Source organism: Penicillium mononematosum (genome assembly GCF_028829835.1).
Source record: "Penicillium mononematosum strain IBT 11891 chromosome Unknown utg000002l:1.0-8112719.0:1.0-8118358.0, whole genome shotgun sequence".
Taxonomy (NCBI): domain Eukaryota; kingdom Fungi; phylum Ascomycota; class Eurotiomycetes; order Eurotiales; family Aspergillaceae; genus Penicillium; species Penicillium mononematosum.
Window position 1 is genome coordinate 279,397 of NW_026643272.1, and position 21,952 is coordinate 301,348.

At 49.7% G+C, this 21,952-nt stretch overlaps 10 protein-coding genes across 10 annotated transcripts; 6 read left to right on the forward strand and 4 right to left on the reverse strand.

Annotated features, from left to right (window-relative positions):
- Window positions 1-1,829: 1,829 nt before the first annotated feature.
- On the forward strand, window positions 1,830-2,735 carry N7519_001833 (pirin family protein; the record flags this gene model as incomplete). Its single annotated transcript, XM_057288611.1, has 1 exon — window positions 1,830-2,735. The coding sequence occupies one exon, from the start codon at window positions 1,830-1,832 to the stop codon at window positions 2,733-2,735; it is 906 nt and encodes a 301-aa protein (XP_057149813.1).
- Window positions 2,736-5,034: 2,299 nt separating this feature from the next.
- gfa1 (glutamine--fructose-6-phosphate transaminase (isomerizing) GFA1) lies at window positions 5,035-7,320 on the forward strand (the record flags this gene model as incomplete). Its single annotated transcript, XM_057288612.1, has 4 exons — window positions 5,035-5,067; window positions 5,118-5,188; window positions 5,245-5,476; window positions 5,544-7,320. The coding sequence occupies exons 1-4, from the start codon at window positions 5,063-5,065 to the stop codon at window positions 7,318-7,320; spliced, it is 2,085 nt and encodes a 694-aa protein (XP_057149814.1). The 5' UTR covers window positions 5,035-5,062.
- Window positions 7,321-7,719: 399 nt separating this feature from the next.
- N7519_001835 (lumazine synthase RIB4) lies at window positions 7,720-8,508 on the forward strand (the record flags this gene model as incomplete). The annotated part of the gene is made up of 3 exons (XM_057288613.1): window positions 7,720-7,762; window positions 7,821-7,986; window positions 8,109-8,508. 3 exons carry the CDS (start codon window positions 7,720-7,722, stop codon window positions 8,506-8,508), a joined length of 609 nt encoding a protein of 202 aa, XP_057149815.1.
- A 188-nt stretch (window positions 8,509-8,696) lies between these two features.
- N7519_001836 (proteasome core particle subunit alpha 7) lies at window positions 8,697-9,955 on the reverse strand (the record flags this gene model as incomplete). Its single annotated transcript, XM_057288614.1, has 5 exons — window positions 9,898-9,955; window positions 9,762-9,827; window positions 9,535-9,693; window positions 9,084-9,410; window positions 8,697-9,023 (listed from the first exon to the last, which is right to left on the reverse strand). The coding sequence occupies exons 1-5, from the start codon at window positions 9,898-9,900 to the stop codon at window positions 8,697-8,699; spliced, it is 882 nt and encodes a 293-aa protein (XP_057149816.1). The 5' UTR covers window positions 9,901-9,955.
- Window positions 9,956-10,681: 726 nt separating this feature from the next.
- On the forward strand, window positions 10,682-11,320 carry N7519_001837 (uncharacterized protein; the record flags this gene model as incomplete). The annotated part of the gene is made up of 1 exon (XM_057288615.1): window positions 10,682-11,320. The coding sequence occupies one exon, from the start codon at window positions 10,682-10,684 to the stop codon at window positions 11,318-11,320; it is 639 nt and encodes a 212-aa protein (XP_057149817.1).
- A 521-nt stretch (window positions 11,321-11,841) lies between these two features.
- N7519_001838 (mating alpha-pheromone PpgA) lies at window positions 11,842-12,251 on the reverse strand (the record flags this gene model as incomplete). The annotated part of the gene is made up of 2 exons (XM_057288616.1): window positions 11,842-11,858; window positions 11,915-12,251. 2 exons carry the CDS (start codon window positions 12,249-12,251, stop codon window positions 11,842-11,844), a joined length of 354 nt encoding a protein of 117 aa, XP_057149818.1.
- Window positions 12,252-13,051: 800 nt separating this feature from the next.
- On the forward strand, window positions 13,052-14,567 carry N7519_001839 (isocitrate dehydrogenase (NAD(+)) IDH1). Its single transcript, XM_057288617.1, has 6 exons — window positions 13,052-13,089; window positions 13,199-13,256; window positions 13,316-13,390; window positions 13,458-13,804; window positions 13,827-14,362; window positions 14,415-14,567. The coding sequence occupies exons 1-6, from the start codon at window positions 13,060-13,062 to the stop codon at window positions 14,500-14,502; spliced, it is 1,134 nt and encodes a 377-aa protein (XP_057149819.1). The 5' UTR covers window positions 13,052-13,059; the 3' UTR covers window positions 14,503-14,567.
- A 500-nt stretch (window positions 14,568-15,067) lies between these two features.
- Window positions 15,068-15,980, reverse strand: N7519_001840 (18S rRNA methyltransferase BUD23; the record flags this gene model as incomplete). Its single annotated transcript, XM_057288618.1, has 2 exons — window positions 15,068-15,887; window positions 15,958-15,980. 2 exons carry the CDS (start codon window positions 15,978-15,980, stop codon window positions 15,068-15,070), a joined length of 843 nt encoding a protein of 280 aa, XP_057149820.1.
- A 184-nt stretch (window positions 15,981-16,164) lies between these two features.
- Window positions 16,165-16,931, forward strand: N7519_001841 (uncharacterized protein; the record flags this gene model as incomplete). Its single annotated transcript, XM_057288619.1, has 2 exons — window positions 16,165-16,256; window positions 16,315-16,931. The coding sequence occupies exons 1-2, from the start codon at window positions 16,187-16,189 to the stop codon at window positions 16,929-16,931; spliced, it is 687 nt and encodes a 228-aa protein (XP_057149821.1). The 5' UTR covers window positions 16,165-16,186.
- Window positions 16,932-17,477: 546 nt separating this feature from the next.
- Window positions 17,478-21,615, reverse strand: N7519_001842 (GTPase-activating protein BEM3; the record flags this gene model as incomplete). The annotated part of the gene is made up of 5 exons (XM_057288620.1): window positions 17,478-17,503; window positions 17,563-18,168; window positions 18,222-19,168; window positions 19,230-19,639; window positions 19,711-21,615. The coding sequence occupies 5 exons, from the start codon at window positions 21,613-21,615 to the stop codon at window positions 17,478-17,480; spliced, it is 3,894 nt and encodes a 1,297-aa protein (XP_057149822.1).
- Window positions 21,616-21,952: the final 337 nt, after the last annotated feature.

Sequence of the window (21,952 nt, forward strand, 5' to 3'; positions counted from 1 at the left end):
CTGTTCAACAAGTTGTTCTGACGCTTTGCCACGATCTTGCCCGGTTTAGGGCCAGGCTTTAATAAGGAGCGGGGATATGTGCAGGCTTTGTTGGTATGCATGCAGAGGATACATTGTGGCTTCCCACCGTCACCTGAAGGAGAAGGATTCGTATGATAGGCGACTGCAAGTATTGGGATATGCCAAGGACTTACATCGCTTCTTTTTCCTAGTTTTTAAGTTAGTCACGCATAGCAAATGCGATGATTGTAGAAGACTGTACCGTCGACAATTCTCGCAGGCGCGAGGTCTGAGGGAACTGGCCAATTTTGGAATTGGCTCCATTGGGTCATATGTTTAGGAATTGATATATGTACTGAAGCTCTGGGGGAATATATGGCAGCCTGTTTTAATTATGTCCAGAAGTGTTGGCGCTCTTTAAAGGAGCTACTCACCTGGGCACTTAAGCATGAAGAGGGTCACATGGTGATGATCGACGAGTTTGTCATCATCGCGTAAGATGGATGCTAATTATGCAGCACTGGAGGGATAAGTATATTTATCACGCTAGTCAATATTGGTACATATATATATTCTACAACATAGGTTTTACATGGGGCTTTCACACTTTCGCAGCTTCGATCAAACCCTCACTACATATATTGATAAAACGTTCACGAGACGGACGCCAGTTCTCGAGAGTATTTTTGCCAGGGTCAATTCTCACTGCTACCACCCGAGGGTCTGGTGGGTACGAAGGCTATGCGTGGGGTAATGGTGCTGACCAGGAGCTTGTAATTGTCGAGTATATGACGGCTCGAGAAAAAGTCGATGGCGACGTGGACCGCGGAGGAAGCATTAGCAGAGGCTTGTGCATGGGCATACTTGGCTCCTGTACCGAAGCCCCAGTCTAGTCTGGGTTAAGGGTCTGTGTGTAATGGAAGGCACTGGTATTTGCATCGAACGGTGGACGCGAGGCTCACAGTGTTTTGAAGCCAGGATGGAGGATTGGTCGAGCCACTGCACCCTCGATTCTCTTACGCTCGTCAGCCACGGTAACCTAAGAGTTCAATCTGAAGTTTCCAATAGTTGAGGCAGATATCGTATCTATGGGAGCTTTTATTAAACTCAACAACAGCGGCCGATTCTTAGATTTCGAAGAAAACGGCCCGTCTGCAGGAGTTGGTCCGCTCCTAGTATCCTCCATATAATCCCGTCATTTAGTAATTGTCCCGCAGCAAACCATGGTAGCAGCGTATTACTCCGACCTGTACGGTGTGATTTAATGAAGTAAGATGATTCTCATTTCTAAGCTGGATGATTTTTCACTCTACCGTTCTAAGCTTGGCATTTCACGTTTTCCCGATATGTTTGGCCATATAGAAATTGCCCCATTCACATCATCAGCTAATCGCTGAATAATACTCTGTAAAACTGCGCCAAATCGTCAATAGTCGACTGGTAACTACAATATACAGTGAACGGATCTCGGAGCCCAACCGACGGCCTCGGGGGGCCGGGGCCCCGGGGCCGGAACCTCCGCTTAGGTAAGTCAACCTTAGTTGGAACCTTGGAAGGTTAACCTTAATTCGCGGGTCCTGATAGGCCCGGGACCCTGCAATTAACCCTGGGCAGGGCTGTCAGTCCACCCGTGGACGGGTTAACTAGTTAGACTAACTGATTACCAATTATCTCAAAATGATTCCAAAGCATACCTAGGTACCTAAATAGGCTGGTGGCTCCAATAATGGACCTTTGATATTCATATAAACATTCGTAGATCCCTACATGCCTACTCTTACACTACACCGATTTCACTTCTAAAGCGACCTATGTCACCGCAACACAATATGAATATTCCGCGCAAGATTGAAAAACTATTCCAGGCAGTGGAAGTAATGGAAGGAGACGGAGCGACCGTCCGTCGAACCATTGGAAGCCCCAAACTACGCAATTTCACCCCATTTATCGTATTCGACCATGCCACTGTGGGCTCCGAAGCAGGATTTCCAGAACACCCTCACCGCGGTCAGGAGACGATCAGCTATTGTCTCAGTGGAAGCATCGACCATGAAGATTTTACAGGACGTCGAGGCACCCTCACTGCCGGTGACTTGCAATTTATGACCGCTGGTCGGGGAATCATGCATGCGGAGATGCCCCGGGGGAGTCCGGACGGCCGCCCTGCAGTGGGAATACAGGTCTGGGTCGACCTACCGGAAGCCCTGAAATACGTGGAGCCGCGATACCGGTACATGAATGTGGCTCAAGTTCCCAAAGTGGAAGTCGATCAGGGCCGGGTGACAGTCGCCGTGATTTCAGGACAGTCTCATGGAAAAGAGTCTAAACAGGACCTGACCTACACGCCTATTTGGTATCTGGATATCACCATTCGGCCGGGAGGCCGAGTCAAGCAGATTGTGCCCATTGGTTGGAACACTTTTGCCTATGTCCTGGAAGGTACCACAACCTTTCACTCTGCGGCGGCTAGAAAAGAAGCCAAGCGTTATCACAATGTCATCTTCGATTCGCAGGGAACGCATATTGAAGCTTCGGTTCCGGAAGATGGAGAAGTTTCTCGCTTCCTGCTTCTATCCGGGGAGCCTCTGAAGCAGCGCATTGTGCATCATGGACCTTTTGTTTGTACTAGCGAGGAGGAAGTATACCAAGCCATTTCTGATTTCCGTAATGGGAAAAATGGGTTTGAGAGAGCGATTAGTTGGCGGAGTAGCATCACAAACCCAATATCAAACTGATTTGGGGTATGCGACGGAGCTGCGTGTAAACTGCTCACGCAGCCATCTATCACCATCAATACTAGCCGCGGCCTCTTCAGCGGGATAGTTTCCATTGCAAATCCAACTTGGAGATATCGCATTTGGCGTCTTTTATGTACTTTATCCTCTTCGTTCAATTCAACTGGAGACCCCGAGTCTTCTGTGGCGGCTTCTGCCGTTCGTCTTTACTGAGCCTGCGTTGACTGGCCGATTCGGCAGACTGAGATATATATATAGTGGCCGAAGGACCTTAGTGTCACTAATTAGATCAAAATCACACTCTACTTTCTGAATCTCTTTTTCTTCTCTTCCTCCGCCTTCTAAGCAGTAACACACCCTTCTATAAAGGAAAGCTGCTCGTATTCGGGATCTTATGTAGGCGTCAGGACGGGGCGGTTCTAAATATTTGAACCATGCACCGCCTCTCAAAGACCCGCATACCTCTATGTTGTAATATCAGAAACACACTAACTCACGTGTCTATAAGGATTGATTCCGCCATATTGTTCGGCTTAGTTAGATTATTAGGTTACCAATTAGTCTTAATCGCGTCAAGATCCCTCCTTGCTACTCAAGGTCTCCTCCCCACAATGCGTATGATACAAGGACGAGATTTTTAACATAATGGAAGTGCATCTATCAAATCAATAATCAAGTATTTCAGGGAGATATGATGTAACGAACTTCGTACATTCCTGTTATGACAGGCAGGCCTGGTTTGTCAGGCTTCACATGTTTGTTAGCGAGTTCATTAGCCAGTTTCTCACAGACAGAGAATTCAACCTTCTTCTCTTCCCTCTGGTCTTTGCCAGATCAATTCCATACAACATAAATGGAACAACTGGATTCTCCTATACATGCCGTCTTCTACTGACTGTGCCTAGGAGTAGCTAGTTGACAGAGCGAGGTTACTATGTACTTGAAGAGCTGCTGACAAGCCGATATCCCCTAAGTCCTTTCATATGAGAGTTAGGCAAGTATTCCTGAGGTCAGGAGCCGCGAGTCATTCAACCTATATAATTACCTACATATGGCAGTCCACCTGTGGGACCTCCGAAATATTGAGCAAAATATTGTATCTCTCCACTGTATGTTGTAATCAGCCCATGGGCGATGCTTACGTAATACACAAGGGCAGCCAGCGCTGAAAAGCCACCTGGGCATCTGGTGTCTGAAAACCGTTGTATGTGGAATATATGTGCCATTCAGATAAGTGATAGGCACTATTATGGCCCCGAGAAATGTATTATTCGAAGTTGCTGTTATAGCGCAGCACTTGCCCTGCCTCTTTTTCCTTCTCTTATCATGGGGTGGCATGAGGCTGATGTACAATGTGCAGAAATATTAACCATATGTCTCATCGACCTATAGTAAGGCGTATAATAAGGTGGCGTAGTGGGTAGTCCATCTCAGCCTTCGTACTCGGTACTTTGGTATGAATGACCCGAGACGATATATTTGGGTCTGGCAATTAATTGAGGACCAATAGTATATGCAGTCGGCAATACCGAGTCCAGGGGTATTTCGCATAAACTATGTTGGTAGCTAGGTGGCTAAAATAGTTAAATGGCTAAAATAGTAACTGCAGAGGCGTGGAACGTCTATCGAACCTTTCCAAGGTTCCTTTTTTTTTCAGGGGATCCTCCCACTAAGGAATGTGCCGGGCCACTAAAAATATAATTATAGAAATCTCCGTATGTTTTTTCCCCCTGGATCTTAATAGCTGCGCCACTTTTTTTGTTTCGCCTGGTAGCTCCGATTTAGCGTCAATACATATTTGGCCAAGATAGAAACCTGGCGAAGATCAGACTAATATCAGACTAATATAGGCCTGTACCTGGGCAAGTACTGAAATTGCCAAGAAAAGGAGAAAAATCCAATGTACTATTTATTTGTTATTATTGACATGTAGATACTATTCATAACATTTTTTAAAATTTATTTGATTATTTTTCTATTATTTTAAGAACTTAAAAGAAGAATAAGAATGATCATATGTCTCCGTAGGAATAATAGAAGTGCCAAGTGAGACATTCGATTCCCCTAACAACCAAAAATTGGTCCGAGCATCCCCCTCATTGGGTGAACAGCTCAAAGTGAAGGAGCTAATAATAATTCGCCCCTCCCCCTTCTTGCTTTCTTGCTTTCCCCCTCTATAAATACGAAACAGTACCTTTCCAAGGTTCCTGCTTCTTTCTATTCCTCTCTCTCTCTCTCTCTGCCTTCGTTTAATCCTCTTTACATCCCTTTACAATCTTTATTCTCTCAATACCCGTCTTTGCATTCAACTCTCGTTTTTGCCCATCATGTGGTAAGCTCTACTCTACCTTCCTCAATGATGAATACTCACAGTCTGCTCAGTGGAATCTTCGGTTACATCAACTACCTCGTGGAGAAGGACCGCCGGTTCATCATTGACACACTGCTTAATGGTGAGTGACTGAAAGTTTCCCAGTGATTTTAACCTTTGGCTCACCGTTCTTTCCAGGCCTCTCCAGATTGGAGTACCGTGGCTACGACTCGGCTGGTATGGCCGTGGATGGCAACAAGAAAAATGAAGTCTGCGCATTCAAGGAAGTTGGCAAGGTGGCCAAGTTGAAGGAACTCATTGACCAGAGCTCATATGACATGACCAAGACCTTTGAGTCTCATGCTGGTATCTCTCACACCCGTTGGGCTACCCACGGTACCCCCTCCCGCCAAAACTGCCACCCCCACCGGTAAGTCCATACAAAGAAACATCCGGATCATTGGGAGAGATTGAGAAGCTAATTAGATTTGTGATAGTTCCGATGCCAACTGGGAGTTCTCCGTCGTTCACAATGGTATCATCACCAACTATAAGGAATTGAAGGCTCTGCTGGAGAGCAAGGGCTTCCGCTTCGAGACCGAGACCGATACCGAGTGCATCGCCAAGCTCGCCAAGTACCTCTACGACCAACACCCCGATATCGAATTCACAGTCCTCGCCAAGGCCGTCATCAAAGAGCTTGAGGGTGCCTTTGGTTTGCTCCTCAAGTCGGTCCACTACCCCCATGAGGTTATTGCGGCCCGTAAGGGTTCCCCCCTGGTTATCGGTGTGAAGACCTCCAAGAAGATGAAGGTGGATTTCGTGGATGTTGAATATTCCGAAGATGGTGTCCTTTCCGCGGAGCAGGCCTCCCAGAATGCTGCAGCCAAGAAGTCTGCCACCAGCCTCCTTGCCCCTCCCGACAAGTCGCTGCTGCACCGCTCCCAGTCTCGCGCATTCCTGTCCGACGATGGCATCCCCCAGCCCGTCGAGTTCTTCCTGTCTTCTGACCCATCTGCCATTATCGAGCACACCAAGAAGGTGCTCTACCTGGAGGATGACGATATCGCCCACATCCACGAGGGACAGCTCAACATCCACCGTCTGACCAAGGATGATGGCACCTCCAACGTCCGTGCCATCCAGACTATTGAACTTGAGTTGCAGGAGATCATGAAGGGCAAGTTCGACCACTTCATGCAGAAGGAAATCTTCGAGCAGCCCGAGTCTGTTGTCAACACCATGAGAGGTCGTCTGGATGTGGCCAACAAGAAGGTTACCCTCGGTGGTCTCCGTCAGTACATCTCGACTATCCGTCGCTGCCGCCGAATCATTTTCATTGCCTGTGGTACCAGCTACCACTCATGCATGGCTGTGCGTGGTATCTTCGAAGAGCTCACTGAGATTCCTATCGCAGTCGAGCTCGCCTCCGACTTCCTTGACCGACAGGCCCCAGTGTTCCGTGATGACACCTGCGTGTTTGTCTCTCAGTCTGGAGAGACCGCTGACTCCCTGATGGCTCTTCGCTACTGTCTGGAACGTGGCGCCCTGACCGTTGGCTGTGTCAACGTTGTTGGATCCTCCATCTCTCTACTCACCCACTGTGGTGTGCACATTAACGCTGGTCCCGAGATCGGTGTGGCCTCGACCAAGGCATACACTTCTCAGTTTGTGGCTATGGTCATGTTCGCTTTGTCGCTGAGTGAGGATCGTGCCTCCAAGCAGGAGAGACGTGAGGAGATCATGGAGGGTCTTGGACAGATCTCCGAGCAGTTCAAGCAGATCTTGAAGCTGAACGATCCGATCAAGGAGCTATGTGCCAAGTTCTTCAAGGACCAGAAGAGCTTGCTGCTGTTGGGCCGTGGTGCTCAATTCCCCACTGCCCTTGAGGGTGCCCTGAAGATCAAGGAAATCTCATACCTCCACTGCGAAGCCGTCATGTCCGGCGAACTGAAGCACGGTGTGTTGGCTCTTGTTGACGAGAACCTTCCCATTATTATGATTCTCACCCGTGACAACCTGTTCACCAAGTCCTTGAACGCCTACCAGCAAGTCATTGCTCGTGGTGGTCGCCCCATTGTCATCTGCAACCACGATGACCCCGAGTTCTCCTCCGCCCTGACCGAGAAGATCAACGTGCCCAAGACTGTGGATTGTCTCCAGGGTCTGCTCAATGTGATCCCATTGCAGCTGATCTCTTACTGGCTTGCCGTTGCCGAGGGACTGAATGTCGATTTCCCTCGTAACCTGGCCAAGTCGGTCACTGTCGAGTAAATTTTTCTTTAGGGCAAGGTTAGATGATTCTTATGATCCAGTCATCTTTTTATCTTTAGGTGTTTTCAGCTTCGGGACAATGGAATCTCATGTTATTTTATTTTTTTAAGAAAAATACCCTTTTATGAGCCCCTTACCTACTACAACGTAGTATTATCTACCGTAAAGAGTCTGTGTCCTTATATGTCGTCTAAGCCGAACCAAATCGACCGCTCCATCCCATTGGCGCTCAATTGCCGTGGGTGATGACATTCCGCCCCCCACCAAATGCGGGACCGAGGGATTTCACCCCTCGAGCTCTTCTGATTCATAAACACTTGTGTCAAGTTCAATTCTCCCAATACCCAAGGAAACGACATCATCTTTCTTTTCTCGGACCAATCAACCCCTGTTAACAAAATGACTACTATCAAAGGCCCCGGCGCTGCCCAGACCCACGATGGTAAAAGCAAACAACAGCCCTTGGAGAGACACCCCCGCTAATACTGATTCAACAACAGGCTCCGGACTCCGCGTGGCGATCGTGCACGCCAGATGGAACACAGTGATTATCGACCAACTGGTAGCAGGAGCGAAGAAGAACCTCCTGGCAGCCGGCGTGCTGGAGGAGAACATCACAGTCCAGACAGTTCCCGGCAGCTACGAGCTGCCTCTCGCAGTGCAACGGTGAGTGCGGGATGATATCACACATGCCATACCACATACTATATACTACATACCGTACGCATATGTACTGTATACTGTGTACTGTATCTATATCCATAGCTTTAACTAACACCACCTCGCAGCCTCTACGCCGCCTCCCAGCTCCAGGCCAACTCCTCCGTCCAAGGCATCAGTGCCACAGACCTCCTGTCCTCGCCCACCGCCGAAGTGACCGGCTCTGCCAACGCCGCAAGCCCGAAGAAACCCTTCGACGCTATCATTGCCATTGGCGTCCTCATCAAGGGCGCTACTATGCACTTTGAATATATCGCTGACGCGGTCAGCCACGGACTCATGCGTGTCCAGCTTGATTCGGGCGTTCCGGTCATCTTTGGGTTGCTCACTGTCCTCACGGAAGAACAGGGATTGGAACGGGCTGGTCTTGGAAATAGTGGGATGCACAACCACGGTGAGGACTGGGGAAGTGCTGCTGTGGAGCTGGGTCTCAAGAGGAGAGATTGGGCTGAGGGCAAGATTTTGTAATTCTTGCGATAGCTCGACACATATCTATTGTATCTTTTGAGGGCTACGATGGAACCCTCTAACATGTTTGGTGTGGCTTTTTGGTACTTGAACAACTTGGTCCTTGGTAGATTGTTTTTCGTTGGAGTAAGAAAGGAAACACCTCTTCACAGAACCATAATTCTTTGGGAGCATAATCTATTACATGTTCACTCTTCCATCTGTTCGCCTTCACCCTTATCCTCCTCTTCTTCATCATCTCCTTCCAGAGCTCGCTTTGCTGCTTTCTCTGCTTCCTCAAGGATTTCCTTGGGCACTTCCTCGTGGCGGCCCTTGGTAGGTCCATCGACCGAGCTGATCCACGTCATCTCGAGCTCGAAGTCCTTGTCCTTGCTGTCCTCATGAGCAACATAGATAATGCGAGCAGCTTCCTTCACACCATCTGCCAAAGACAGATTTCCCGAGCTGAGGTCTAGTTTCTCAAGTTCAGCCTTGGCGGCCTGTCGTCCCTTGCCAGTAGCAGCACCGTAGTAGCCCTACCAATTCTTGTCAGCATATCTATCCACTCTCATACACACAAACAAGCCACAACGTACCCAATACAATCCACTAGGCTCAATCATGTATAGGCCAGGACCTCCAGCCTTGGCACCCTCAACCTTTCCACCGGAGCCGGACTTGGGTCCATTGCCAACCTGTCCATCAACTGGAAGCTCCGTCTCGATATCCCACCCACCAACAATAGCAGTTACACCGAAGGGCCGTACGCTGGAGTAGAGAGTGTACGCCTGCACATACCCACCCAAGCGATTGGCGATTGCAGAAGTCGGAATGGGACCTTTGTATGTGCTCCTCCAGGAGGAAGCCTCATCTCTAGCTCTGGAAACGAAGTGACGACCGTCGGGGACGAGTCCAGCGGATACCTGCATAGAAAGAAGCCAGATTAGCAACGGGGTATTTCGAAGCCTTCCACGACAGCATGGTTTCGATGAAAACGCATTGCGTTGGGAGGTGATAGGGCAGGGCAAAGGGGAAACGGGGTCTCACAATTCCGACATGGCGATCGACTGTCGCGATTCTCTTGTTCGCGCCTGGCTTTAGGAGCTTGCTCGTGATGATCTTCTCCACTGCCAACACTACACCATCCTTGCATCTGATGCCGACGGCGGTGCCTCCGTTCTCAACTGCCTTGACAGCATACTCGACCTAGATGGTATAGTCAGCAGCGTGAAGCTGGATGTGGCTCATTCATGAGCTGGGTTGTGTTTGGGTACCTGGAAATTCCGGCCGTCTGGCGAGAACACCGAGTTGGAGAGATCGTAGCCTGTGCCGATTGACGTCTAAATAATCATCCAGTTAGCTTGATTGGAATACAACATAACACATTGTGTAGATCCGAAGCTGACTGACCATGATCTTGGTGAGGATGCGATGCGGTGAGGTTCAAGAACAACAGACGTCACCGTGGGCCGATCGAAAGAGTTAATCTGTGTATTGGACAGATAAGGGAAGAGAATGGCCGGTTTGGAGGGGGAATGTGGATAGGTAGGGTGAGGTTGGAAGCTCTGGGGATGATAACGGAGGTTCCTAGGCTAAGCAGTGACGCTGTCGCGTCACGGGGTTGCCTGGCAGAGCTTCCAATCACATGACCGCGAGATACCTAATCGGTACTTTGGTTTGTATCTCTTCTCTACCCACTTACGAGGTACCCCTTTCGTATCTTGTAGTATTGGGTACATTATGGACACCATAAACACACTATAGCATATTATGGGCTCATTAATGGGTATACTATAGGCATAATACGCAGTATAACATTTAAACATCTCCTAGTGGCCACGGGACCGCAGCCCAACCGAACAAGAACTTGGGCATCTTTGCCCCTCGATCTAAACAAATGACACAACTTTATAAATTCTTTCTCCTATCCAGTTTTACAGGGAACAAACATTTGAATCGAGTTTCGACATTCTCCTTTCATTCGGATATTGTTGATCTTGTTGATCTATACAGAAATCGACCCCTCCATGTCTTCCTCGATACTACATCAGTGCCCGCACTGCGGGCACGTCTCGATATCTCAAATGCACTTGCAGCTTTCATCGAGAACCCTCACTGTAAACAGGTAGATTGTGCTCGTTCTTATCATGTTGTTCCAAGGAACCTGACCAGGAGCCTATATATATAGTGCGGCATGTCTGCATCCGAAAGCGACTCGAAAGTACAAGACGAACTTTCCGCTCTGTTTGATAGGCAAATGAGTATGACGCAGCTGCATCCCGCCCCTAGAGAAACCACCGTACCATCTCAAGTACCAGAGATCGCATACAGCATTACCCAACACTACCATCACTCGGCCCACAGAGTTGCCCAGCAAACAAACCAACCTTCAAGCATTGATCTTCTGAGACATCACGGTCTTGATCCAAGTGCCCTTACTTCGGAGCAGCTTGCGCTCTTTGAGAACGCCGATGCAGAGCAGAAAGAACGGTTGATCCAAACATGGCAGCTCTACTCGCGACTTGGAAATGAAGCCAGTACCCCTGCTGGGGACTTTGCTATGCAGGATTCTGCCATGGACGACAGTGGAGATGGAAATACCTATGTTGATGCTGAACCGTACATGGTATCTGGCTACGAGAACGTCGCTGATCGAGCCGCTCATATCCCGAAAGAGCCCACCACTGGTGAAACCTACGTTGGCTCAAAGGACCCGGTATACCAAGGTCCGCAATGGTGGGAGCTGACAAAAGCTGGTCCGATGGAATCAAACTATGGCGCATTTGAAGAGATGAGACGATATTACCCTAGCTGTGGTGTATACCACTGGTAGTGTCATATTATGTCTATTGGGACGAATTCATTGTATATATTTCTATTATTCTTGTTCTTGCCTTTCCTGTGCCTCTATATGCCCCGACTAGTATAAAGATTACATCCAACTATATTCTAAAGATTCCCACCTCAGCGTAAGGAATATCTAAAGAAATACCCCAAATGAAAGCCGAATTTAGCCGCTACCTAGGCTGACCGAGACACCTTATCTTTTGGGATTATGAATGGAAAGGTTGTGTCAAAAGGGGATGGAATTCTTTGATTCTAGATACGTATTTCTCTGGGAATGATCCATCAACCCCCACAATTCAATGCTAATTTAATCAAAAACCAATGCCATGATGAACGGTGAAGACAAAAGAGTGTTAGCCATTGGCATTCTCGTAAAGCAATCCATCATATCCAACCGTGCTTCCATAAGCTTCATATCGAAAAAGGTAGCCGATGGTGTCGTGCATACCGGTAATTGAAAAGAGAGCTATCAAGCAATCTCTATCGATACACGCAACACCACGGCACTCAAAGTGAAGGAGACACTGGGAAAAGTCAGTCAATTGATTCCATGCATAGTATAGATGAAACTGTAGCATACCTTTACTCGTCATCCTCTTCCTCGAGAGCAGCGAAGGCACGAGCGAGAGCATCGCTGGTACGCTTGACCTCATCGACGGCATCGGCGGCACGCTTAGCCTTGTAGCAACCCTGACCGATGTGGCCACACCACTTCTGAAGGACAAGGGCAAGCCTCCGGCCATGGCCTCGGCGAGAGCATCAGCAGAGCGCTTGACGTCGAGGGAGGCATCGGTGGTTCGCTTGCAGCCCTGGCCGATGTGGCCACACCACTTGGGGAGGGTCTCGCTGGGAGCAAGAGCCGCGGCCTGGACGGTGCCAGCGGCGATAACGGCGACGACGACGGAGGTGAACTTCATCTTGATGATTGGAGGAGAAACCGGGGGTTTGAAAATGGCAAGTTGGTTTGAAGATTGAAGGACAGATACTGAGAAAGCTCGATGATGGAGATGTCTGGAGAAAAGATAAGGGAGACGACGAACTGCAATGAGGTTTATATATTCGTGAAGATCAGGTATCATCGCTCATCGTTTGTTCAATAGTCTCGCTATTGAGAAGAGCATGTTGGGCATGAGTTCGAAGAACTGGTTGCTCTGAATAGAGGCATGTGGTTCTGTATAGGGTTCTGAATAGTGTCCTTTGTCGACATCAGCCTGAATAGAGGTACTACTCGAGATCGGCAGCTCTCAATAGGGATCTTATTGACCGATGTCAGTGTGGCACTCCAATAAGAACCTCAGGTCTCGTATAGAGAGGGTCTAGGGCAAGCCATCATATCGAATGCTTTGACAGACAAGTCTGCTAATAAACCAAGTCAATTGAGCTAGAGTATATTAGTCAAGATGGTAGATATCTTTCTTTGGTTTTGACCATGATCTCCGGGGTATGACATATTCGAGGACCCGAAGAGGATATGAATAAGAATTGACAAAAGAAATTTAGTTCCGAGGGGGTAAAATGAATAAGAATGTAAGTTTCATTGTTTCATTGTTTGGAAGTTGAAGTCAAGTCCAGTCCACCTCAGATAAGATCGGGCCGGCGCTAACCAGAACTCGCTCGCCGAGCCCATCCGGAGCCTTTTTTTCCCGTTTTCATTCCCTTTCTCCCAACCCCCCTCTCCCTTTTGGTGATTCGTGATTCTTCCCCTTTGTTTAATCCAATTCCAAAATGTTCTCCAGAACGGCACAGCCTGCCCGGGTAAGTCTTTCAATTTTTTTGCTTTTTCCGTGTTTCCGCGTCTCCCGTGACTTCAATCCTTTCCAATGCAAGTTGGGGGCTTTCGCTAACCTGTCATTGCTCTCTATAGACTCTGCTCCGCAGTGCTTCCGCAGCTTCGTCTCTCGGTCGCTCTATTCCCGCCAGAAGTACGCCCATTGATATCTCCTGCCTCGCATCCAACACCCCCGCTAACGAATTTGCGTAGCCTTCGCCAGTGTTCAGTCGGACATCTTCAAGCCCACCAAGTATGGTGGCAAGTACACCGTGACCCTCATCCCTGGTATGCCTCTCATATTCTGCGCCTTTTCTGCTCGCGTGGCGCATGCTCTGGACTAACACTCGACAAGGTGACGGTATCGGTGCTGAGGTCGCCGAATCGGTCAAGACCATCTTCAAGGCCGACAACGTTCCCATTGAGTGGGAGCAGGTCGATGTTAGCGGTGTTGACGCCGGTAACAAGCACTCCGAGGAGCTTTTCCGCGAGTCCCTGGCTTCCCTGAAGCGCAACAAGCTCGGTCTGAAGGGTATCCTCCACACTCCTATTGAGCGCTCGGGCCACCAATCCTTCAACGTTGCCCTGCGTCAGGAGCTGGACATCTACGCCTCCATCTCTCTGATCAAGAACATCCCCGGTTACGAGACTCGCCACAAGAATGTCGACCTCTGCATCATCCGTGAGAACACCGAGGGGAGAGTACTCCGGCCTCGAGCACCAGTCCGTCAACGGTGTTGTCGAGTCCCTGAAGATCATCACTCGCGCCAAGTCCGAGCGTATCGCCAAGTTCGCTTTCAGCTTCGCCCTTGCCAACAACCGCAAGAAGGTTACCTGCATTCACAAGGCCAACATCATGAAGTTGGCCGATGGTCTCTTCCGCAGCACATTCCACAAGGTCGCTGAGGACTACCCCGCCCTGGAGGTGAACGACATGATTGTGGACAACGCTTCCATGCAGGCCGTCTCCCGCCCCCAGCAGTTTGACGTTATGGTCATGCCTAACCTTTACGGTGGCATTCTGTCCAACGTGGGTGCTGCCCTCGTTGGTGGACCTGGTCTTGTCCCCGGTTGCAACATGGGCCGTGACGTTGCTGTCTTCGAGCCTGGTTGCCGTCACGTCGGTCTTGACATCAAGGGCAAGGACCAAGCCAACCCCAGTGCTATGATCCTGTCTGGTTCCATGCTTCTGCGCCACCTTGGTCTCGATGACCACGCCAACCGCATTTCCAAGGCTGTCTACGATGTTATCGGTGAAGGGTGAGTGGACACTAATACCGTTGTGAAAAATGACCATACTAACTTCTTTTAGCCGCACTATGACCCGCGATATGGGTGGTCAGGCTACCACTCACGAGTTCACCCGGGCTGTTTTGGACAAGATGGAGGCGTCTCTGTAAATTTTGGAATCCCGCGCGCTCCAATATACCTACCGCTACGATTGAGGATGTCTGCTGGTTCTTGGTGTTTTGCACCTGAATTGGTCGGCGTGGTTCTCATTTGATGTATTATCTTTTCAATTTAGCTCGAAACGTTCCCCGCAAGTTATAGCAATAGACAAATTTTCCTTTGTGATCATAACGTGGACATTCATTGCATTAGTAGTTGGGTATAAACATCAAGGCCATGTGTCTTCAACGGCCAACTTCATATCACGGTGCCCAGATGGTAAAGAGCTCAACCTCCCAATCCTCCGACCCGTTGCGAGGTCTAGCAGGCATCTCATCGACTAACTTGATCCGAGTCGAACATGTAGCTGACCCCATGAGCATCCCTCGACAAAACTATGTGACCAAATTCCGATCCAGGCGCGTGGATAACGCCCAAGGGAATGCACATACACAGACAGAATGTGCAAGGTGTATACATGAGGGAAAAAGACTTGAACACTCTTCCCATCCAGGCTTTTCTCCTTTTTTTGTTTCTCTTCTCGATCGAATCCACCAAAGACAAAAAGCAGATCAATCAGAAAGCGATCCGTCGTTTGCGGCCAGTGTATTTCGAACTAGCCTTGACGACCTTGCCCTTCTTCGCCATCTGCTCCTTCTTGTGCAAAATCCAAGCCTTATCACCCTTCCTTGGGGGCCCACGAGCATTATTGATCTCCGCAGCCTTCCTCCGAGCATCCAAGACACTGACATCATCCATGCCATTCACAACACCAGTAATATCACCAGTAAGACCGCCACCACCGACAGTCAGAACCAGATACAACTTGCTGCTCTTAGTCCCAGGGTCATCTTCAAGGATACCGGCACCAAAGCCCGCTTTGATAGCAGCACCACTGATCATACTCCGCTGGACATCATTTTTCGGGTAGAACTGACACACCGCACGACCACCACGACGAAGACTGGCATACAGACCTTCGAAAAAGCGTCGCAGCCGACCTTCAGCAGTGACATCGCTAGTTTCCGCATTGCACAGCCACTGGATTGCACTGATGCTGATTGCGGCGTCGAATGTGCCCGGTCGGAAGGGGACGCCCTGTCCGATATCTGCGAGGAATAGATCGCCTTCCACTTCGCGTTGTAAAGCCACGTCCAGCATGCTGGGTGAAATATCCATGCCGATCCAGGTGTGCGGGCCGCCTTCTTCGGGAGTCACTTCGGAGAGCATTTCGCCGGAGAGACCGGAGCCGCAGCCGAGATCGAGGATGAAGGATGGGGATTTTAGGTCGAGGAGTTCCAGTGCGCGACTGGTCATGTTGGCTTGGATGTTGCGGATTCGCGAGGACTTTGTATACTTTCGCGATTCATTGTCGTTGTAGAACAGGTCCGGAGGGCTGGAGTTTTCGAGATATGAGATTAGTTCCTTTTTTTGTTGTTTTTCAGGGTCACTGGAGTATTTCATACAGGATATCTTCAGGGCGCGACATGGTGTGTGGTATTGAATGTGCACGTTGCGTAAGTTGAAGTTTGGAAATTCATTAAATTATTTTTGGTGGTGCTGCCTGAGGCATCCGTACCCCAAAACGTCCACGTTCTCCGATTGCATCTTGAATCTCTCTCTCTGAGGCTGATTGCCTCTTGCATTATCTTTCAACACTACCGTTGTTCGAAAGCTCTGTCTTCACTGGGCATCATGTGGATTCTACCGCTAGTCGGTTATTTCGGGGTGGTTGTCGGGTTTGCCTTTCTCACCTTGGCCATAGGTATGGAGGGACATGGAATCCTGACAGCAATGGAAAAAAGCTGACTTTAAAACCCCAGCTTCGGGACTCTACTATCTATCCGAGCTTGTGGAAGAACACACGGTTCTTGCCCGCCGTCTGTTGACCCGTCTGATCTACGGCATTGTCGCGATACAAGTTCTGCTTATGATAATTGACCGTTTCCCTGTGTCATTGTCTCTGCTGAGCATTGCTTCGCACATGGTCTACGCCAGCAATCTGCGCCGATTCCCCGTCGTGAAACTATCCGATCCTCTTTTCATTCTCTCCTGCCTTCTGGTTGGTCTCAACCACTGGCTATGGTTCCGCCATTTCTCGAAGCCTTTGCCTCCGTCGAACAACTGGCGTCAGCCGTATGGAGTCAATTACGATGAGATGCCCTCCTTCTCCGAAGTGGCTTCATACTTTGGCCTGTGCGTCTGGCTCGTTCCGTTCGCTCTGTTTGTTAGCTTGAGCGCGGGGGAAAATGTGTTGCCAAGCATGGGCTCTGAGTATGCCACCGGGGAGCGTGCCAAACCCACTGGCCTAGGTGCCTCTGATGGAAAGTCCAAGAACAAGGGAATGGCCAAGGCCTTAGTGGATGGTGTCCGAGATTGGACAAGGGAGACTGGTGAACTCATGGGGTTCTGGAGAGGAGAAAGTACAAGACGATTCTGAGTGAGCAAAACCACGGTAATTGATGTTACATATAGATGAAATGAGATTTGCATTCCGCCGTCACATATCGTGTAAATGGTAAAAAAATAAATCGGCAAAGCGTGCCTCCATATCGCGTAACCGGGGGCCACCAAATTTCCAGATAAATAAGAGTAAATAGTAATGTATGGACATCGGACATCGAGCCATAGTGGAAGCGCTGAAATATGGGGGAAAGAAATGAAGAGACGAAAAGAGGAAAAAAGAGATGAAGAGATGAAGAGAAAGGAAAAAAAAAGAAGGGGGTATAACGACGGTCAAAGTGACTGACCATGGCATGGGAACTCTCAACTCCAAGATGGACCATCAAATTTGATGTACCGCATCTTGATTACCATTATCATTAAAACATTCCCTCGCGACTTTGCTGAGATTGCCAAGTGGGTTAAAGTCATCATTCTGCGTGCAAGTCGTAATTTTGCCGGACAAGAGTGGCATGACCACTGGGTCCAGAATCAGAAAGGCGCGGAAAAAAAGAGAAAAGACCGGTGAGAAGCGAATCATAATTCACTTGCCCTGGTAGAAGGAAGGATCTTCATGGACAGTATACGTTAGCAAAGGCCGTGGGGATCTTCTCGTGCTTGGATCTTACCTTCCATGAAGAGCATTGAACTCTCCCGTCGCTTGGTCTTCGCCGAGCGAGTGTCTTCCGAGTTAGGCCCCAACATGCCATTCAAAGAAGAATACGAAGCGCCGGCACCCGGAGGTTGGTTGTACTGCTCATGTCTGGAAGACGTTGGTTGGTCATAGCTAGGTTGCATTGGGGTAAAACCAGTGTCGTAGTGTGATCTGGGGCCATCGGAAGGACCGTTCACATCGCCAGTGGTTCGGAACGAAGTCTGCTGGTACGAAGGTGTAGGAAGATCAGAGAACATTTGATGACGCGGGGAACGAATATCATCGGCCGAGAGAGTGTTTTCAACCGTCAGTTCCGTAGGCGGCTTGGCAAAGCTTGAATCAGTATCGCCAAAGATACTGTCGTAGTCCGTGAGGAACATCGAGAAGACTGGTGCCGGGATATTGAGAGTTGGGGCAAAGACAATGCCCACGTTCCTGACCGTCATCTTGTTTACGTCGGCGTTGTTCACAATCTCGATCAAGAATTGCGATAGAGCCCGTAGCAATGCGAGATTAGGCCTGGGCAATCTATGTACCAGAGAGTTGAACGCAGCGACCTTCTTTTGGCGGTCGTCAAGTTCTTTTCGGTTGGGTTAGCAGGAGAAAAGAAAGCAGCAGCGAAAGTGTACATACCAAGAACACGAAGGAAATCCAAATGAAGCTCCCGGGTCAAAACTGTTGTCGGAAGCTCCCGAAGGTATTGTTTGAAGAGAGAAGCCACAGCATGGATGTCGTAATACTGATCTCCAGACACGAAATCAACATCACCTTCAGTGTTGAACCGTTCTTTCAATGCTTTGATCACCACGTTGGAACCGCTTAAGCGGAAGATTCCTTCCTCCAAAGCGGCTTCCTTGGCATGGAGATACTCAATACAGCGATAAACCACTGCCGGCAGCTCCACATCAATGCCTGGCGGTCCACAGTCTTGTACGGCCTCTGCTAGGGGTATACCAAATACAGGTCTAACAGGACCTGTTCTCTCAACGGTGTTGCTTGCTACTGCTGTGTCGTTGCTGGCCTGAGCGGCAAGATCGAAAGAGGACCTAGTACGGAAACCCCAGATACTGCGTTTCTTTTCCTTCGTCGATGTCTTTGCCTTGTTGCCCCAGGCTTCCACGTCTTGAATGACTGTGCCGTTTGTGGGCCTAGATATTAGTCTGGGAGACTGCAATGCTTGATCCGAAGAAGACATGGCCATGTCCCTGAATTCTGTCGACAAAGCCGCCGGAATACGTGGGGATCGGGGAGCTTGCTCAAGAGTGGAACCAATAGTCGGAGGATCAGCTTGCACTGCGTCGTCAAAGCTGAAACCCTGCACGGAGACTCCTACATCCTGGTCGGGACTATCGACTCCTCGACCGGATCGCTTGCTTCCGTTGTTCAACTTTTTAGACTTGCTCTCGGCTGCAGAGACCAGTTGCTTTTGCTGTGTTTGGAATTCGTCTTGAGATGGAGCCTGGCTTTTCGAAGACACGCTCCCACGTCCTTCATTCTCGGAAGAAGCACTCTCAACATATTCCATGAGAGCATCAACCCAGGTATCGCGCTCCTCATCGCTCTCGGCGCAAAGAACATGCCTAACGAGTGCCGATGAATCTTTTTTTCTTCGGTTCCAAAACCAAAAATGCATGTCGATACTGGTTGTCAGAGTCTTCGTCGGCCCCAGAAGTTGAAGCATTCTCGGTCAATTTTGGCGATTGCTTGCCGATCTGGGCATGATGAAGTTTTATAGTACCCATGTGTGGACCACCCGGAGATTCGTAGTATCTTAGTTCAGGTCCATCAAGAACAAAATATCTCGCTTTCCAGCCACCAAAGTTCTTGCCTCGTTTGGTCAAGTAACCTTCCTTTCGGGGCTTTCCATCTGGACCACGTGGCATATCGGGCGTTGCCTGGGCGATACCTTTCAGCAGACTTGTCTCGTCGTCTCGAGGCTCGATGGCATCACTTGTCAAAAATTGGCAGATCGCTAGAGCAGCATTCTCGTCCATTGGCGTGTCCAAAAGTTTGTCGAAGTACGCATTCAGTGCGGCACGTCTCAAGTCGACCTTAGCAGGGGAGTGTCCGCTGAAAATACTTCTATCCGGTAATTTTCCAGGAACGGAGAAGATTGTCGGACTTTTTGATCCAGCTGTGGCAGAGCACCGATGACCTTTTCAACCCGCCATAGCTCTGACATCTCTGATCGCAGGATCACACTGAGAGTAAAGACAGGCTCCTCGTCCAGGGGCTTGGACGCCATATAGCTATTCCGGGAAGGACGAAGCCGCGACGAAGATACTCTGACTTGAACCAGAGGAAGGGCATTCGGGGGCAAAAGCAGGCCCTGGTATTCGTCTGACATCAATCCTCGGTATATTTGGTTGTCCGAAAAATTTGGAGATCTCGGGCTGTCAATCATGACCGTGGGATCAATTGATGGAATAGGGCCATTGGGACGTCCTGAAGGGATGGGAGCAAAGCCCGTGGGGTGGTTGGCCATTCTTGGAGAGAGCGGCAATCCTGGAGCCTGATATCCGGGTGCCATGGAAGTGGACATATCCCGTGGCATGCGAGGCATTGGGGAATTAATGGGTCGATCTTCTGGTCTCGGGCTCAGAGGTAGTCCAGGGCTCATGGGCATGGCAGCGATGGAACGCCCATTAAAGGACGAAGCGGGAGGGGGCCGAGCGCCTAAAAGCGACCCCAGTGAATTAGAATCACCCACATTCGGCGGGGATCTCGTAGAAAGCTCCCTAGGGACCGTTTCCGGGCTACACGTTGCTGTATCCCGGGAGGTGTGAGAGGATGCTGCCTGGGACAGTTCCACAGAACCGGTCGACCCAAACATATCCTTCTGCAGCGCAGCTTCGCGGTCCTGGTCGTCCTGCTCTCTCGTCTTTCTCCGCCCGCGGTCCGTGCTGAGAATCCCATTTCTATCCTCGGCGTCGCCGTAATCAGAACCGGAATCGGGATCGGAAGCTGAGGATGCCCTTTTATTGTCTGCTTGTCGTAAATCTAGAGGAGCAGGCGGCGGTTTGCGACTTGGGGGTGGAAACCTGCTCTTTCCGTCTCCTACTGGAGACGGGATATCTGTGGCAGAGACTGGGCTTGTGGTGGTTTCGAAGCCCCGCCGAGAAGCTTCAGATGGTGGGGCGATCGATGGCGGGTCAGGTTTGCGCGACGGTTTCTCTTTGTCACTGCTCGGCGCGGCCACGGAGGGAACGGGCTCGGCCACCGGCAATGGTGGAGCGTCTTGTATATCTTTAAGCTTCTTCCGATATTTATCCTTCTCTTGGAAAGCACGCTCTAGATCCTTGTTGAGGCCGAGGATTAGAGTCCTCTGTTTGTCAACCAATTTCCAAAGTTGTGCATTCTGAGAGGCCGCTTGATGTTTCTCTTTCAAGAGGTGCATAATCACAGCCTCGGCAGATCCAGCGGCATTGATGAGATTGTGAATGTCGGCTGGACTGAGCGCATTGACATCAAAGGTCGATCTCTGAGAGTTGGAGGATAGGGATGAAATAGCGGAGTCAATCGATGAGGTCCGAGGCATGGTACGATTGGGTGTACGATCTCCCGGCATCGAGTGTATAGAGCTGACGGAGGAAGAGGCAGATCGATCGGGTTCTGGCGCACGGGATTGTTTCGGTGCATTGCTTTCGCCAGGTCGGCCACTGGCATTCGCCGATTCTCCTACCATTTCTGGTGATTGCGACAGACTCTGACCAGTGCTGAAGGGTGGCGCAGAGTATGGTGCATTGGCCACGCGAGAGATTGGCGACCGATCCTGGGAAGAAGGGTTGGATTTCGGTGATAGGGGACTCTGGGATGATGTAGATCCGTCAACACGGTAAGACTGCGGCAGGGAACTTGTATGCAACGGGGAAGGTGCTATATGTCGAGAACCAGGAGCAGGTCCGGGGCGTTGATCAGATCGAGCTAAATAATCCCGCGGGATGAGGCCGTTATTGACTGGATAGGTGGACTGATTCTTAGACGAAGTTGGCGAGCTTCCATCATTCTCTCGCGGAACTTGCGACATGGCTGTAGGGGTCGAGACTCATCAGAGGGGCCACGTTCGGGGGCGACACGAGGCGAAGACCCAAGGGGCGAAAACGCGGAACCCCGGAAGCTTAAGCTTAAGCGCCAGGAAGGGAAAAAGGGGTATTCTTGACCGATCAACCAACTCGAAAGAATATAACGGTGAAAACACTCCCTGGTGGCACAGAGAATGGGAGTGGAGAGGATGAGAAGAGCTTAGGAAAGCGAAGTGGGGGGGAGGGAAAAAGGGGGTTTCGAGCTAATAAGAAGAATAATAAACAATAACCAACAAGATAAATATAAAAGCAACGGGTATGGATAAACTCAGTACTTTTGAG

Coding starts and splice junctions, on each gene's coding strand:
- N7519_001839 (XM_057288617.1), top strand. CDS start 13,060: ATGTTCTCCAGAACGGCACAGCCTGCCCGG. Junction 13,090..13,198: donor GAACGGCACAGCCTGCCCGG/GTAAGTCTTTCA, acceptor TGCTCTCTATAG/ACTCTGCTCCGCAGTGCTTC. Junction 13,391..13,457: donor CACCGTGACCCTCATCCCTG/GTATGCCTCTCA, acceptor ACACTCGACAAG/GTGACGGTATCGGTGCTGAG.